This window comes from Tinamus guttatus, unplaced genomic scaffold (assembly GCF_059628265.1).
Source record: "Tinamus guttatus ecotype Peru unplaced genomic scaffold, ASM5962826v1 Tinamus_guttatus_pri_ptg000652l, whole genome shotgun sequence".
In the NCBI taxonomy this organism is placed as follows: domain Eukaryota; kingdom Metazoa; phylum Chordata; class Aves; order Tinamiformes; family Tinamidae; genus Tinamus; species Tinamus guttatus.
This window is the reverse complement of record NW_028289186.1, coordinates 2,489,154-2,503,383: the sequence shown is the minus strand read 5'-3', so window position 1 is coordinate 2,503,383 and position 14,230 is coordinate 2,489,154. Positions and strand designations below refer to the sequence as shown.

At 44.6% G+C, this 14,230-nt stretch overlaps 1 protein-coding gene across 5 annotated transcripts in view; it reads left to right on the top strand.

Annotated features, from left to right (window-relative positions):
• DVL1 (dishevelled segment polarity protein 1) overlaps positions 1 to 14,230 on the top strand; it is a 39,182-nt gene that overhangs the window by 17,630 nt on the left and 7,322 nt on the right. For 2 of the 5 annotated variants that reach the window (XM_088536171.1, XM_088536175.1), the window contains exons 3-11: positions 2,793 to 2,914; positions 5,019 to 5,131; positions 7,018 to 7,156; positions 9,819 to 9,912; positions 10,302 to 10,371; positions 11,178 to 11,317; positions 11,628 to 11,704; positions 12,176 to 12,243; positions 12,665 to 12,814. In XM_088536171.1, the coding sequence (XP_088392297.1) occupies positions 2,793 to 2,914; positions 5,019 to 5,131; positions 7,018 to 7,156; positions 9,819 to 9,912; positions 10,302 to 10,371; positions 11,178 to 11,317; positions 11,628 to 11,704; positions 12,176 to 12,243; positions 12,665 to 12,814 (973 nt within the window). The remainder of the gene's footprint in view (positions 1 to 2,792; positions 2,915 to 5,018; positions 5,132 to 7,017; positions 7,157 to 9,818; positions 9,913 to 10,301; positions 10,372 to 11,177; positions 11,318 to 11,627; positions 11,705 to 12,175; positions 12,244 to 12,664; positions 12,815 to 14,230) is intronic. The other 3 variants (XM_088536172.1, XM_088536174.1, XM_088536173.1) reach the window with 3 other exon arrangements.

Here is a 14,230-nt window from a genome sequence, read left to right as displayed (position 1 = left end):
CACTCCCTCCCCGCTCCCTCAGCTGCTGCAGTGACTGCTTTGATGCTCCCAAGGTGACTGGCGTTTGGAAAGCGGAGAGTTTCATCTCTTTTAGGAACAGCTGAGTCTTTATATTTGTCATAGGCAGGAACTTTGATCTCGGTGTCATATGCAGAACATGTTTCCACCGGAGAAAGCGTTTAAGGGAGGCTCTGTGAGCACCGAGTGCCCTGGGAACTCAGTGCAGTTAGGCTAACACTGAATGGGGATCGTGCTCCTAATTAGCTGTTTGGAGCTCGTCCCATCCCTGCTGTGTGCTGCTTGCTCTTCTCATCTGCATCTGACATTTTGTGCTTTTGTTTGGTTTATTTATTTTAAAGACCAAGTAATTTGAGGACAGAGGGCTTCTGCTCATGCGATTCACAGAGTGTCTGTGGGGTGCAGCTTGATTTGCCTTTAGGATTTTCAACAACATAGACATCACCATTAATTATTTGGCAAATACTTCATTTGGTACTTACTATTGTAACTGTACTTACACAAACACACTCTATTTCCTGCCTATTTTACATAGGAAAGAATGGAAGTAGAGCTGACAAACTGACATACACATTGATAGGAAATGAGATCTCTACATATGAGATAAATATGAAGCAAACCTGATTTTCATGTGATTTTCTGAGGTCTGTGACACCACCAATCCCCAGCTCCTCCTTCTCCCAAACTGCAGGTACCAGGCAAATGCCCTGGATTCGGGCCTCGTTGTTGCCTCCTGAATTTGATTACCTGGTCTCAGGAAAAGGAGGGTTGTTCATTCCTGTGATTGATGTTGTCACTGTCCCGTGCCATCCTGTTGAGGTTTGTTGTTGGAACCGTCTTTACGTGGTTTGTTCTGGAGCAAGGTCACTGTGAACGTCTGGGCCAGCTCAGTGGCTCATACCTGAAGGCTGATAACAATCTCTGACTTGATAAAGCTGCTCTGATTATTGCACTAGCCAAGGATCAAGCCTATTGTTTACACAGATTTTCCCTTTTCATTAGCACCGTATTTTAATTTTGCTGCAGGCAGGAGCAGACATGGGGTGCCAACTTCCTCTCATTGCTTTAGCTTTGGCCATTAAGTCCCAAAACTCCATACAAATGTCCTGGCTCCAGATACTGAGTATCAGCACAGGCCATCATGAGCTGTTTTCAGCTGCCTGGCTTTGCTCTGGACGTTGTGTTCTCCTTCCCTTTTCCCTCACGTTCACTGACACAATCCTGTAGCCGGTCTGTGCTCCAGGGCAGCTGATGAACAGGGTTTTCTGCAGCCTTTCAGTTCTCTTGGGCACCTCAACCACCAGGTGATCCCCCTGACCTGATGTCATGGTTATATTTCCCCTGCCAGCTTGAAACCCTGAATAAACCAGCTCTGGGTATATTCCCACAGAAGCAGATTTCACTTTTGACAGGACAACGAGCAATCCAGCATTATGCTATCCAAGAAAAGTTTAGTAGTTTAGCAATTCTCACCTTGCTGACTTCGACTGAAGATGACTGTCTGCAAGATTCCCTGCTTTCCTAAAAGAAGGGATGTCGCTTGTGATTGTGCTGCTAGGAAAACCGATCCTTTTAGCTGTGTCAAAATCCTTGCCCAGTTCTGTGGGGCACAGCTGGAGTCCTGGTGAGTGCATTTTGGTGCGTTTTGCCTTTCATTAGTGTTCTAATAAGAACCATAACACAATTTGTCAGATGCACTCGATGGGAAAGTGTGACCTTCCCCATTTGTGAGCTAAGCCACAAACAAACTTTGTTTGTCTTGGAATATGGATCTAAGTTACGTTCCAGCTCTTGCTTCAGCTCGACTGCTGTGCAGTTAGTCGTATGCGTGAAGAAAAGGTTGTTAGAACTTGCAGAATAAGAAGGAACATCAAAAGTCTGTTTAAAAACAGAAATAATAAAAGAAAACCCAACCCAAACTTTGTATGCTGACATGGACAGAAGTGTTTGTGCCAGTATGAGGCTGTGGGACTTAGGGCTGGAGATGGAATCTGGTTTTGGGAGGGGGAGAAGAGGCAGGAGGGTGAAAAATTTGAGATTCCTGTAGGACATTAGACTTCAGAGTGCCAGCCATGCATCTATTTGAGCACTTGCCTCTTCTAGGCATATAGGGCAAGCATTTGTAAATCACTAAGTACTTGTGAAAATCTTGAGGAGATACCTGGTTTTAAATGAGCAAAAGCTCCTCCATAAGCAATATCGGGTGTGCACATCTGTCCCACGGACACGGGACTGCTTCATGTGAGTGGTTCTGGCTGGGCCTTTTGGAAAAACAGCTTGCAAGGAAGAATATCCGTTGTCTTTTTGTGTGTGTCAAAGTTTAAAATGCTTTCCTAATTTTTTCTACATAATCCAGGGACAGCACGCAGAGGAAACTGGAAACATGGAAAGAATTGGCCTAATGTGATGGTGAATTAAAACACAAATAAACAGATTGCTGTTGATTTCTAGTGTATAACACAAAATGATTTCAGGGCATCTTCTCCTGGTGGATTTTACACTACATTCCAGCCCAGTGTGGTGGTTCTGAGAAGAAGAAAACTCTGTGGTGCTCTCAGGAACTCTGTGGGTATCCGAGCTGGTGGTATTTCATGGTAGGATTGAATGCAATGGGCTTTTTTGAAGGATTAACAGGAATCCTCCAACGAGCCACCAAGCACTGCTTCTCCCTCGAGTTCCTTTAGGTTTCCCAGGGTATGCAGAAAAGCAGGGCCTGTGTCGAGGTGGAGACGCTGCACCGACGTGTCCTAATTCCCTGTCCTTTCTGTTGACAGCTGGTCCTGGCTGAAAGCTCTCACTCTGACACAGGTTCCCAGTGCACCGAGAGCCACACGGACCTCCCGCCTCCCCTCGAGAGAACGGGCGGCATCGGAGACTCCCGGCCCCCCTCATTCCAGTAAGAGAAAGTCCTTTTTTTTTTTTTTTTTTTCTTTAAACCAAAATATGCATTTCTGGTCTGCCTCTTCCCTGTATTTCTCTCTAGTGCTGCAAACTAGCTGTTTATTGTTACCATTACAAAACAACAATATCAATACAATAATCCTGCCTGGCTGCCCCAAGGTGTAAGCAGTGTGACTTCCTTAGCTAAACGAGCTTCCAGCGGCTCTTGCATAGTCTAATTTACAGAGTTTCTTCTGCTTATCCCACGAGGGAGTGCCTGAGGCCTGGAAGAGCCCTCTATGCTCTGGGTGAGTCTTTTGCAGCTAAATGCCTGTTGGAAGGGACAAGAAATCCTGGGAATGCTGGTGCTGACCCGTGTTTCTCGCCAGGGCTTTGCTGCCCTCGTGCGATGGAGCCCGGCTCTGCGCTGGCCGCAGGGCCGGCCCGCGGGCGCCCGTGTCGAGGCCGTGTCCTGGGAGATGCACGGGCTGGTTCTGCAACTCCCTCTCCAGCAGCTCTTCTGCCTCATGGCCCCGTGACTTGTATTTTCTAGGACATCATTAGGGCAACCCTGTGACTTGCACAGCCCTAACCTCAGTGTCACTGTAATCCCATAGCCCGTCCTCCCCTCCCAATGTGAGTTACCTTCTTTACTCCTAGACCACTGAGATTTTCCTTCTTTTTAATGCCACAGAAATGACCACAGACCTGTCATCTCCTGTCTCTTTTCTTTGCAAATGATTGTGCTAAGATAATTGGGGTCTTATTTGTATGAGAAGCCCCAGCTGAGCTAGAATGTTGTGTAATTGCTCATACAGAAATGTTACTGGCCTGGAAAGACCACAAGAAGTGGATGGAGCACACAGAGTAGTAGGCAGCCTCAGCTAGAGGAATGAAGTGCTTGACAGAGGAAAGCCTTGCTTCCAGGTAGCAGTTTGGCTGTGGACAGTGTGTTTTCTTGAGTAAAGCCTTTTGCTTTTCCTCTCTCTCACTGATGAGGCTTCTGCTGCTCATCTTGGGCCTCCTGCACCAGCACTTGGCTTTGCTGGTAAGCTGGGCATTGAGAACATCCACGCTCAGAAAATGGGGAGGTTCCTTCCGAACCCCTTTGCCTGCCCGTCTATTCTGGTGACCCGTTTGGTGACGGATGGTGGCAGTGGAGTCACTAGATGGTGCTGCTGAGATGTCTTGGTGTCTTCCAGGCCTCGGTGTTTGGCTCCCAGTTCCCACATTTGTGTTCAGCCAAGGACAGAGCCGCTGCGTTAGGAAACGGTCACATCTGAGCAGGGCTGAAACAAGACAGGCCAACGGGCTTGGGACAGCACTTAACAACTGGCTTTTATTTGGATAATGTCATTGGGACTTAGTGTGCTCAAATGTTTGCTCAAACAGGGACCTCTATTTCCTAATTTATATAGAGACATGCCAGTGCATTTCATTCATTCAAGTAATGAAGTTTTTAATGATTATTTTTTCTAACGCGTGGAATTTGTGGGTCACAGAGGAAGAGCATGAGCAGTGCGAGTACGATGTCCCTGCAAAGGGACATCTTTCACAGAGCAGCATTAGCCTGTGTCAGACCACGCTCAGCTGCATTTTCAGGAGCTGGAGGCCACTTTCAGCCCAGTCCATTCGATTGAGCTGTGTCCTGTTCCAGCTCTGAGAGGCTTTTCTCGCTCCTGTGCTGCACGGATGTAGCTACGTGACTTCCGAGCACTGGAGAGCGTGCAAGGAGGTCCTGGGATCTGTCCTGCAGACGTGCACTTAATTATTCTGAGCCTTGCTGTGACTTGCGGGAGTTGAGCCTTCAAGGTCACAGCTTTGTATGGAAAGTGGCTGCAGTTGTGGCTTCTGCCCTTGCTGTCAGACTGCCAGGTAAACATCTTTGGAATGTTGTAGAAAAGGCAAATCGAATGGCAATTGCAAAAGCTGACTTTGTTGCGTGAGAGATCTGTTTAAAAAAAAATCATTTTCTTGGCCCATCAGTAAATTTTTCTCCATAAAAACTTCATGCTGATGTCTCATGGTAGCATTTTTGGTGTAATGATGCTGCTGCTGCAAATGCAACTGCTTTTTATCAAAAGTGACTCTACTGTTTCTTCCTATTTGTCCTCCTACAGCCCAAATGCTGCCAGCAGCCGGGATGGCTTGGACAACGAGACGGGAACCGAGTCCGTCGTCAGTCACCGGCGAGACAGACATCGGCGCAGGGCTAGAGAAGGGCACGAAGATGGTGAGTTCCTTCCCCTGCTTCGTTCACAATAAAAAACAATCTTTCTTCTCATCTTTCAGACCCAGAAGTGCTTTTGTAGGAATACTACTGAAGTGTGCTCCGTATTTTAATGGAAAAAACTTGATAATTGCTTTGAAAAACTTTGAAGCTTGGGAGTTTCTAGAGATCTGGGCAGCCTGTAGTGAAGTAGCAGGGAGATTCTGTCTAATGATCTAAAGACATTTCTGTAGCTTTAGAGGATGCTCAGCCTGGAGAGGAGTGATAATTTAGCTGACGGTAAGCTCCATGCTGTCATGGCTAGACTGCCCCTATTATTCAAGTTTGCTCATTTAAAGGTAGGTCACATTATCTGTTGGATGTGTTAGTTTGCAATGTAGACAGTCTGAGAGTCTTATATTTTAACAGTATAAGGTCTGAGCCCAGATCCTCTGAAATAGTTTCTGATTTCACTAGGTTTAGATGAGCAGCAAGGTTTTATGCTGGTAGAACTATGGTACATGCATAAGCTTCAGTTCTTGTTTCTAGTCAATACATCAAAGTAAGCTTGGCTTTTCCTTTATTGCCAGACAAGAATTTCCAGGCTTAATTAAGAATTAATAGATGCCACCCATTGAGTCTAAAATGACTCTGAATCTGGAATACTTGAGCCGAGAGATGCCAGCACAGAGTTTACTCAGTCCCACCCACTATTTGCCTCCAGTGAGAAAACCAAAAGTCACATATATAGTGCTTTTTGGAAGCAGGTGTCTTTTTGTTTATTTAACGCTTCCAAATTGTCAGTGGCTCAAAGTGAAGGAAAATGACTCAAGCAGCGGGTGGAGCAGTGAGCTGCCCTGGCCTGGTGCTGCCTGCGCGTTCCTTCGGGACGCCCAAAGCGCCGGGCTGCTAGTATGGGCACAAAGGTTATTACTGCAAGAATGGTAAAAGGGGATTTGGTTTTAACGTTAGATTTTTAGATGTGCCTGTGTGAACTTGATAAGAGGGAAGCTTTAAAGGGCAGATTTTTTGGTTTCACTTGTCTTTCCCTTTTCCTGGTACTCAGTGATGCATTTCAGAAGAACAGAAGGGAAATGCTGAAATTCTTCCTAGGTTGCTTGACTCCTGTGTTTTTTTGATGTGTTTTCTGAATCTATTTTCCATTCTGATCCCATGGGGCTACTGTAATAAATCATTAGGTTGAAAAGGGCAACTCGGCAAAGCTTCCCTGTTCAAGGAAGCTGTTGACCTGATCTCCTGTGTGCTGCAGTTCCTGAGTGCTCTTATTTTAAGGTTCAAGACTGAGAGCTTCAGGAAACTGTGTTAAAGCTACTTCAGAACATATGATGCCATTGCAGAATTGTTTACTAGAGACCATCTTAAAAGTAGTCCCTGTCTCTTTGCTAGTTGATTACTTGTATATTAAGCTATTTCCACTTGCTATTTCCTTTCATTAGAGGCTTGACCTTTAAAGTGCTGAATTGCATCTGACATTGCTGAATGCCCTTCGTTCTTGATAGGGTACTTACCTGCACTCTTAGTGTATTGCAATATTAGGCCCTAAGGCTGCTTGTTAAAGAACTAAAAATACGCTGTTGTCTCCATGTCTGCCTGCCTGTCTTAAGAGCATGTTGTCTTTTCCATTCCTGTGTGTTTTCCCCCCTTTCTTGCTAGCTTAATGTGGCCAGAGCCTGGGCCTTTTGATTATGTGGATGGATCTTTACTATTACAACTGAAACTAACTTGAGTTTCGGAAGAGGCAGCTGAGAGCTTCTGTGGTGTGCATCCCTTGCCATTATGAAATAGCAGTAAATCCATTTTTCCTTGCAGAAATAATTAACTGCAGTTCGTGTTTTGACTGTACCCTGTAGAAATTTGTTTGAATAATAGCAAGGCATTTCTTCTTGCAGCCCCTCGGATAAACGGCCACCCCAAACTGGACAGACACCGTGAGCACCCGCCTGGGTACGACAGCTCTTCCACCATGATGAGCAGCGAGCTGGAGTCCAGCAGCTTCATCGACTCGGACGATGACGACAACACGAGCAGGTAGGTGTTTCACAGTGCTGCAGTCGTTAAATACTGATCCCTGGAATCAGGGAATTCCTGTGGAATTGCACGCTATCCTAGGCCGATGAGTAGAGGAATTAAAAAGTTAATGTTTTACAAAGGCAGGTATATAACTTTTTAATTATTCTTTTCATGCAACCAGAAAGAATGTGTTGAATTATTCCTTGCTGTTAGTAACAAAGTCTTCCATATCAAGGCATCCTTGTTAATCTCTCAAAATATTTTAGTTATTCCTTAAAAAGTTTCTAAGCTGATGAATTCCTCAGATTTGAAAGAAAAGTATATTTAGAGGTGCAAAACCAGTCAAAACTGATGGTTTTTCTCTTCCTGGCTTCAGTGGCAGCATTCTGTAAGCATTGCTTCTAGAGCTGTTACAACATCCCATGCATCCAGACGGGATACCAAAACCTCCTACAGGTCTGTGGTGGCTCAGAGAGGCCTGTAGCTAACACAGGGTATCAACAGAGCATTTTGATATTTTACATAGATGAGAAACAGCAGAGAACAGCAGCTCACGAAGATGACGCTTCCATGTTTGCCATGTTTACAAACAGGTGAATAGTTAATTGAGTTCAGGGGATGTATTTGTGATCTGAAGGTTAGTCACAGCTTAAATACCTGTTGAAGAACACCTGGTCCTTCTGATGCTGTTGAAATGCTGAGCCTTTCCAAAGGGTTGAAAGGGTAACTCTAGTAACACTGAAGATTTTGTCCTGGCTTTAGCTGTGAGAACCTATTGGGCAGTTCCAGCAAAGTTGCTGACACCTGAAGATACAGAAAACTAATCCTTAAGATGCTTTGTAGTTCCCTTGGATAGTCACATGCAGCATCAGTGCTTAACCTGTGGTACTTTCTTAAAGCCTTTGGAGCTTCCAGTCCTCCTTTTTCCCCCACCCCCCCAAAAAAAAACAGAAAAAAAATAAATCTGCAGGTGATTTTGTTTGAATAAATGAATTATTTCCATGGCAGCAAGATATGCAGTAGGAGACACTTAGAGCATGCACACATAGAAGCACAGCACTAAACCCAGCAAATATCCATCTGTGAATAAAGTAAAACTTCCTGTGCCCGACCTGAGAAGAAAGAGACTCTTAAAAACTGCTGTGGAGGCCGTTTCCTTCCGAGGGCAGGAGCTGCTGGCACCGGCGTAGCTGTCGGACCAGCTCGGCAGGACGGCCGCGCTGGAATGCTCCGAGGAATGCTCTGCTCCCCGGCACGCGCGCGGTGCTGCCAGGGAAGGGTTTTCCTAGGAGGCCGGCGCAGCCGCCCGGGAACAGCAGCCCTGCTCTGCCGGAGAGCGGGGCCTCCAAGGGCTGCGAGGGCTGGGTTTGCTCCTTGCCGCGAGGAGCCGCGGGAGGACACGGAGAGACAAGGCAGGAGTGAGGAATATTCCTGCATCCGAGGTGAGGAGGCTGTGGGGCTTGCGGCGCTTTTGGAGAGGTTTGAAGTTTAGCAAAATGCATTTGGCTGCTTTTCTGTGTGTGGCACAAGGCATCGTTTCTGTAGTACAAGCGGATCCGAGTCGGAAGTTCTCAAAGTACCAAGGCAGTTTTATTGACTTTGGAAGCTCAGGAAACAGAGTTGTTGTTGCTGTTTTGATTAATCTTTATTTTTGGGGAGGATGCAGGAAAAGAGACAAAAGTTTGTAACTCCTTTGTCTTCAAGTTCTGATATAATGGAATGTTAGTGGCTTTTGCAGGTGATAGGTGATATTTTGATTATAGATTGATGTAAGATGCTCCCCGTAAGTTTTTCAATAACTGTTGCTTCTGCCTGACTTTTCTTAAGCAAATAAATATCTAGAATTTGGGAACCTGTGGCTGTAGAGTTATTGTCAGCAACCAACAATTAGTATTCTTGCTCTGAAGTAACTGAAATAATTCACTGTGAAAATATCAGCTGCATTCATTCCTCCCTTTAGAATTGACAGTGCTTCTTTTTAAAGTATACAGATGGCTTTCCTTTAACAAATATTTTATTACTTTCCTTTGAGGAATGCAGATTTTTCTTTTTTTTTTTTTTAATCTTTCCCGTGGTGTTTATTAGCCTTTCTGTTAAAAATACAGGCAGGGCTTTGGCCAGTAGGTAATGCAAGAAATTGCTGCTTACAATTCCTGATTTCTGTTTCTTCATCTTTATGCTGTATTTGGGACCTGTTGTTTACAAATACTCTCTTACATGGAGTAGGAGTCTTGCCAGAGCAAGCTGCAATGAACATGGGTTTATTAACACAACTAAAATTGCAGCCCAGCTGCTTACAAGAAGGGATAAAACCCCTAAGTTGAGCCCTTCATTTGCGGTTTCTGCAGTGTAATATAGTTATGCTTTTTGTATTCTTTCTTTGCTCACATTTTTTCAACACCATCTTCTACTGTTTATCTATGAAAAAGCCAGTGTTTAGACACACAAAAATGTTTCTGCAATGTCTGTTGATGGTGAACTCTCTGAATTAATGTGAGAGACTGTTTGAGGCGCTGGTTCACCCTTAGGTGCTGGAGGATGAGTTACCTGGGAGCACTGGGGCACTAAACCAAGATGCTGATGATCTTTGTCTGTGACAACCAGCGTTCTTTGGAAGGGCGCAGGGAATGGCAAATGACTCAGCTTCCCAGAGCTGAAATTTGCTCCGAATTTCCCCCAGGTTGAGCAGCTCCACGGAGCAGAGCACTTCGTCGCGGCTCATTCGGAAGCACAAACGCCGGCGGAGGAAACAGAGGATGCGGCAGATGGACAGGGTGAGGCCGGGGGGAAGCTGGGAAGATCCCGCGTCCTGGAGAATTCCCTGGAAAGACTCCCTTGGCTCCAGGGTTCTCTGGAGTTGCTCTCCCACTGCACGGGGCACCCTAATACCTCAGTGTGTCTGCATGGCGCGTAGCCAGGAAGCAGGAGTGATGCGGCTGAGAACTGGCTGTGTGTGTTTTACAGAGCAGCTTTTGGAGAACGTGCCCATTTCCTCACAGGTTCTAAACGAAGAATAGTATCTGCAGGAGGCCACTGTTTTGTCTGTATACCTTCCAAACAGAAACAATTAATCAGTTCCTGATAAAATTGTCTTCAGTGATTGCTTTTATTGTCTGTCTTGGAGCTATTTAAAACCTGGAGAATTCTCTGTTGTGTTTTGCAGTCATCCTCGTTCAGCAGCATCACTGATTCTACTATGTCCCTGAATATCATCACTGTCACGCTCAACATGGGTAAGAAATGAGCAATTTTTTTTTTATGATGAATTTTAAGTGATCCAAATGTATTTTTGTCATGGTGCAGCAGCCTGCGAACCCAGCTGAAAGTTCCCTTAATGTGAAATAACTGCAGTTTGAACTGAAGGGTATCACAGCTGAGAGTTGTTGTTCTGCTCGCAATCAGTTGCCCACATTTGGTCCAGCACAAGGTAGTTGTGAGTCAGCTGCACAAATAGATAAGTGTAATTCTTGGTAAGCCCAGAAAAGGAGCTGGATCTCTGAACCTGGGAAATGGAATTTTGCCCTTCCTAGGAATGGTAATGGGTCAGAATTATTGTAAGGAACAAAAAGGACACCGAAGCTTGCGGTTTTGCTGCTCATACATTTCTTTGTTTAGCCAGATGGAAATGTCTGGATAATGGACTGTCAATCCAGTGTTTTTCAGTAACACCAAATTCTTTCTGCCTTTAAGGTGTGGAAAAACAAACATTGCCTAATGCTGATTATGTGCTTAATTTCTAGGTGTAGACACGTCTTTTCAATGTCATTGCTCTTGCCTTTTTTTTTTAATTCAACTTTTCAGTGTCTGGTATGAAAAAACAGTGCTTAGCAATTCTTCCTTGCTGCAGTAAACATGCCAGGCCAGACACAGAGCAAAAGGGTAAACGGGTAATTGTAATAAGTCAAGCATGGCCCAGGTGATGTGCTGCCAGAAAGCCGTGTACTGCTTTTGAGGACTGACGTAGCGGTAGCTTTTCACTATCATTCCAATCACCTTGTTTGTTTGTTTGTTTCCCACCCTCCACTTTCTATCTGTATAGAAAAGTATAACTTCCTGGGGATCAGCATTGTAGGACAGAGCAATGACCGGGGCGATGGTGGCATATACATTGGCTCTATTATGAAAGGAGGGGCTGTGGCAGCAGATGGACGAATTGAACCAGGAGACATGCTTCTGCAGGTTGGTCATGTCCAAAAATCCGTGCTGCTGGCTCGTGCGTTAGTGGCTTCAGCTCAACCATCCCACCAGATTCAGGGACGTAACAATCAGTTGCCAGAGTTCACCTGTAGTGGGAGGAATGTGTTACGTGGAACTATAACTCTTTGCCAACTCGTTGCTGGATAGTTTGTGCTCTGGGAAACAAAACATTTCTGCAGCTGCTCAGAAGAATGGAAACACTTATAAGGCAAATACATTTGGAAACAAACAAGTAAAATGTCTTTACCTCTCCTGTTGCAAAGCCTGACCTCTGTATCTTGCAACATTTCAGGTGAATGACGTCAATTTTGAGAACATGAGCAATGATGATGCAGTACGAGTCTTACGGGAAATAGTCTCCAAGCCTGGGTGAGCTTCTCAAAACCTCTTTTGCTGCTTATCCTCCTTGTGCAGTTATTACTGTTGAGCAAATGTCAGAAGAACCAACATTTTGGTCTGAATAAGCAATCAAGTGTAGCTGCTGATCTCAGCTCTGAACTTCTCAGTGTAAGTGATGAATAGATCAGGCTGGTTCCAGTTTACCAGCTAAAAGCAACACAAACTAGGAGTTGCCTGGTTTTGTTGGCACTATTTGTTTATCTAGTCAGAGCTTTAAAGTCTCCAGAGCTGATCGTTCAGGTTTGCAGCAGTAGTGCTGCTGATAGATGGAATAATTGAAACAACCTGAGACTGTGAATGTACCTTGACCAGCTCAACAAAAGCTTTCTCAAAATGTCCTTAACAACTGCAGCATAGGAATAAGTTAATTCAAGGGAGTTCACTGAGGTTCTCACAACTTCTGCAAGGAAATTCATCCCAGCCTCTTTTCTTTCTTTCCAGACCTATTAGCCTAACGGTAGCCAAATGCTGGGACCCCACACCCAGGAGTTATTTCACCATCCCCAGGGGTAAGTGCTTACCTGTGCTCCTTGATGGATTCCTGTAGAGCCTTCAAGGTCTAAAACACTTTTGGCTACTCTGACATCTGACAGATTTCCTTTCCCTGTTTGAAGTTTGGGTGTATCGTTTGCTTTTTGTTCAGAGGCAAAGTCTTAAGATAGGCATTGAGACCCTTAAGTGCCCACTGAAATTGTGGGAGTGCTTTTGATTTGTGTAGGTCTGGATGGAGCTCTTAGCTGTTTCATGGCTGCATCCATGGCAAGGCTAGAGGATAAGTATTTCTAAGTGTTACTAAAGAGTTACTAAACTCAGTTTAGAACTTAAACTCAATTACTTGATCAGAACTGTGCATTCAGGAAGCATTCCCTCTTGTGCTTCCTGCAAATCTGATCCCATTTGCTTGTTTCTGCCTTTGTGGTTGCTTTGCAGCAGAACCAGTGCGGCCGATCGACCCTGCAGCGTGGATCTCTCATACCACAGCCATGACGGGAGCGTACCCCCGTTACGGTATGAGCCCCTCCATGAGCATCACCACATCTACCAGCTCCTCACTAACAAGCTCAATTCCCGATTCGGAAAGTAAGTCACACTGCGGCCAGCACAGGGCAGGCGGCTTCTGCTCGGGGCCTGCAGTGCAGAGGTGTGCGCAAAACCGAGCCCAGCCACAAGCACCATGAACACCACCACCACCACAGAACTCTCGAATGTTTCCTTAAATCTGTGCATCTTGTGGGGAGCATAAAACCTTTGCTTTGAAGGTCAGAAGCTCATGCAGTGATGTGTTGCCATAGTTCACAGCCAGGACCTGGAGGTGGCTTTTGCTTCTCTAAAAGTTGCAAGGCAGGTCTCCAAATTTATCCCCCCACATAAATGTGGGGTTGTCTTCCTTGCATTTGACTGCAGGGTTTTTGTTTGGTTGTATTTTGGTTCTTCTTGGAGATGGGAATTGTTTCTTTCCAGGTAGATACCACTGGATAATAATGTATGTTAGTATATGTTAGGGAGCCTTACACTGATATCCGCATAGCCTGCCTTATACATTTACCTGTATGGTACAATTCCTTTTTATAGAATTTATTGAACAAGGGAAAAAACATTTTAACTTTCCACCTGCAATTAAGGTTCAAGTTCAGCCTTTTTTCCTGATTTTGTCTATCTGTGGCAGTCTCCAGAATAATCACATCCATATAAACAGTTGAGTTTCCATGATTCTTCATCTTGAAATTATTTGTTTAAAGAATATGAGCTTTTCCTCTATTTGGCTCTTTCTTTTCTTTCTGTTAGGAGTATAGGATAAGCATTTAGTTTGAAATATGTGACCCTAAGGCAAGGCAAATAAACAAGGAACATGTATACCTTAGATCACTGCCCAGGGAAGTCCTGGTGAAGGAAAGCAGCATTCTTTTTAAATATGTATAAATACTAGTATCTTGACAGGAAAATTTTGAACTTCAGACATCATTAGTGTGTTTTTGTTTGTGTGTTTTTTTGTAATACTCATGTGGAAGAGTTTCTTAGAGAGGCAGCCTCTCTATCAAATTTGTTCATCTGCAGCAAGGAATTTTATATGTTTATACAGGGATACAAATCATGAGGTGGCTTTAAAGTTCTGAGGAGTTGTGAAAAGATGCTAGTTCAGGATGCATTCCCTGAAACTCGGGTAACTAGTGACATGCTTAACCAGGCAGGTGTGGGGCAGTATCTGCCAGACCTGGAGTCTGAGTTAGAAAGACTGTTCAGAGTAATTTTTTCTTTTTGTAAGGTTTTTCCAGAGGTAAAGGATAAAAAAAAAAATCTTTTTAAAGACCAATGTGTTGATGACTAGTGACAGAATCTTTCTCAGATAAATGTGGCTGAAATGCCACAGTTCTAATTTTGACTCTCACTCGATGATATCTTTGCATCTGAGGGACTACATGAGCATCTGCCCTTTTTTCTGTCACCATCTCTGATTTCCTAAACTGGTAATTCCTGGGGTTATCACCTCCCCTTGAA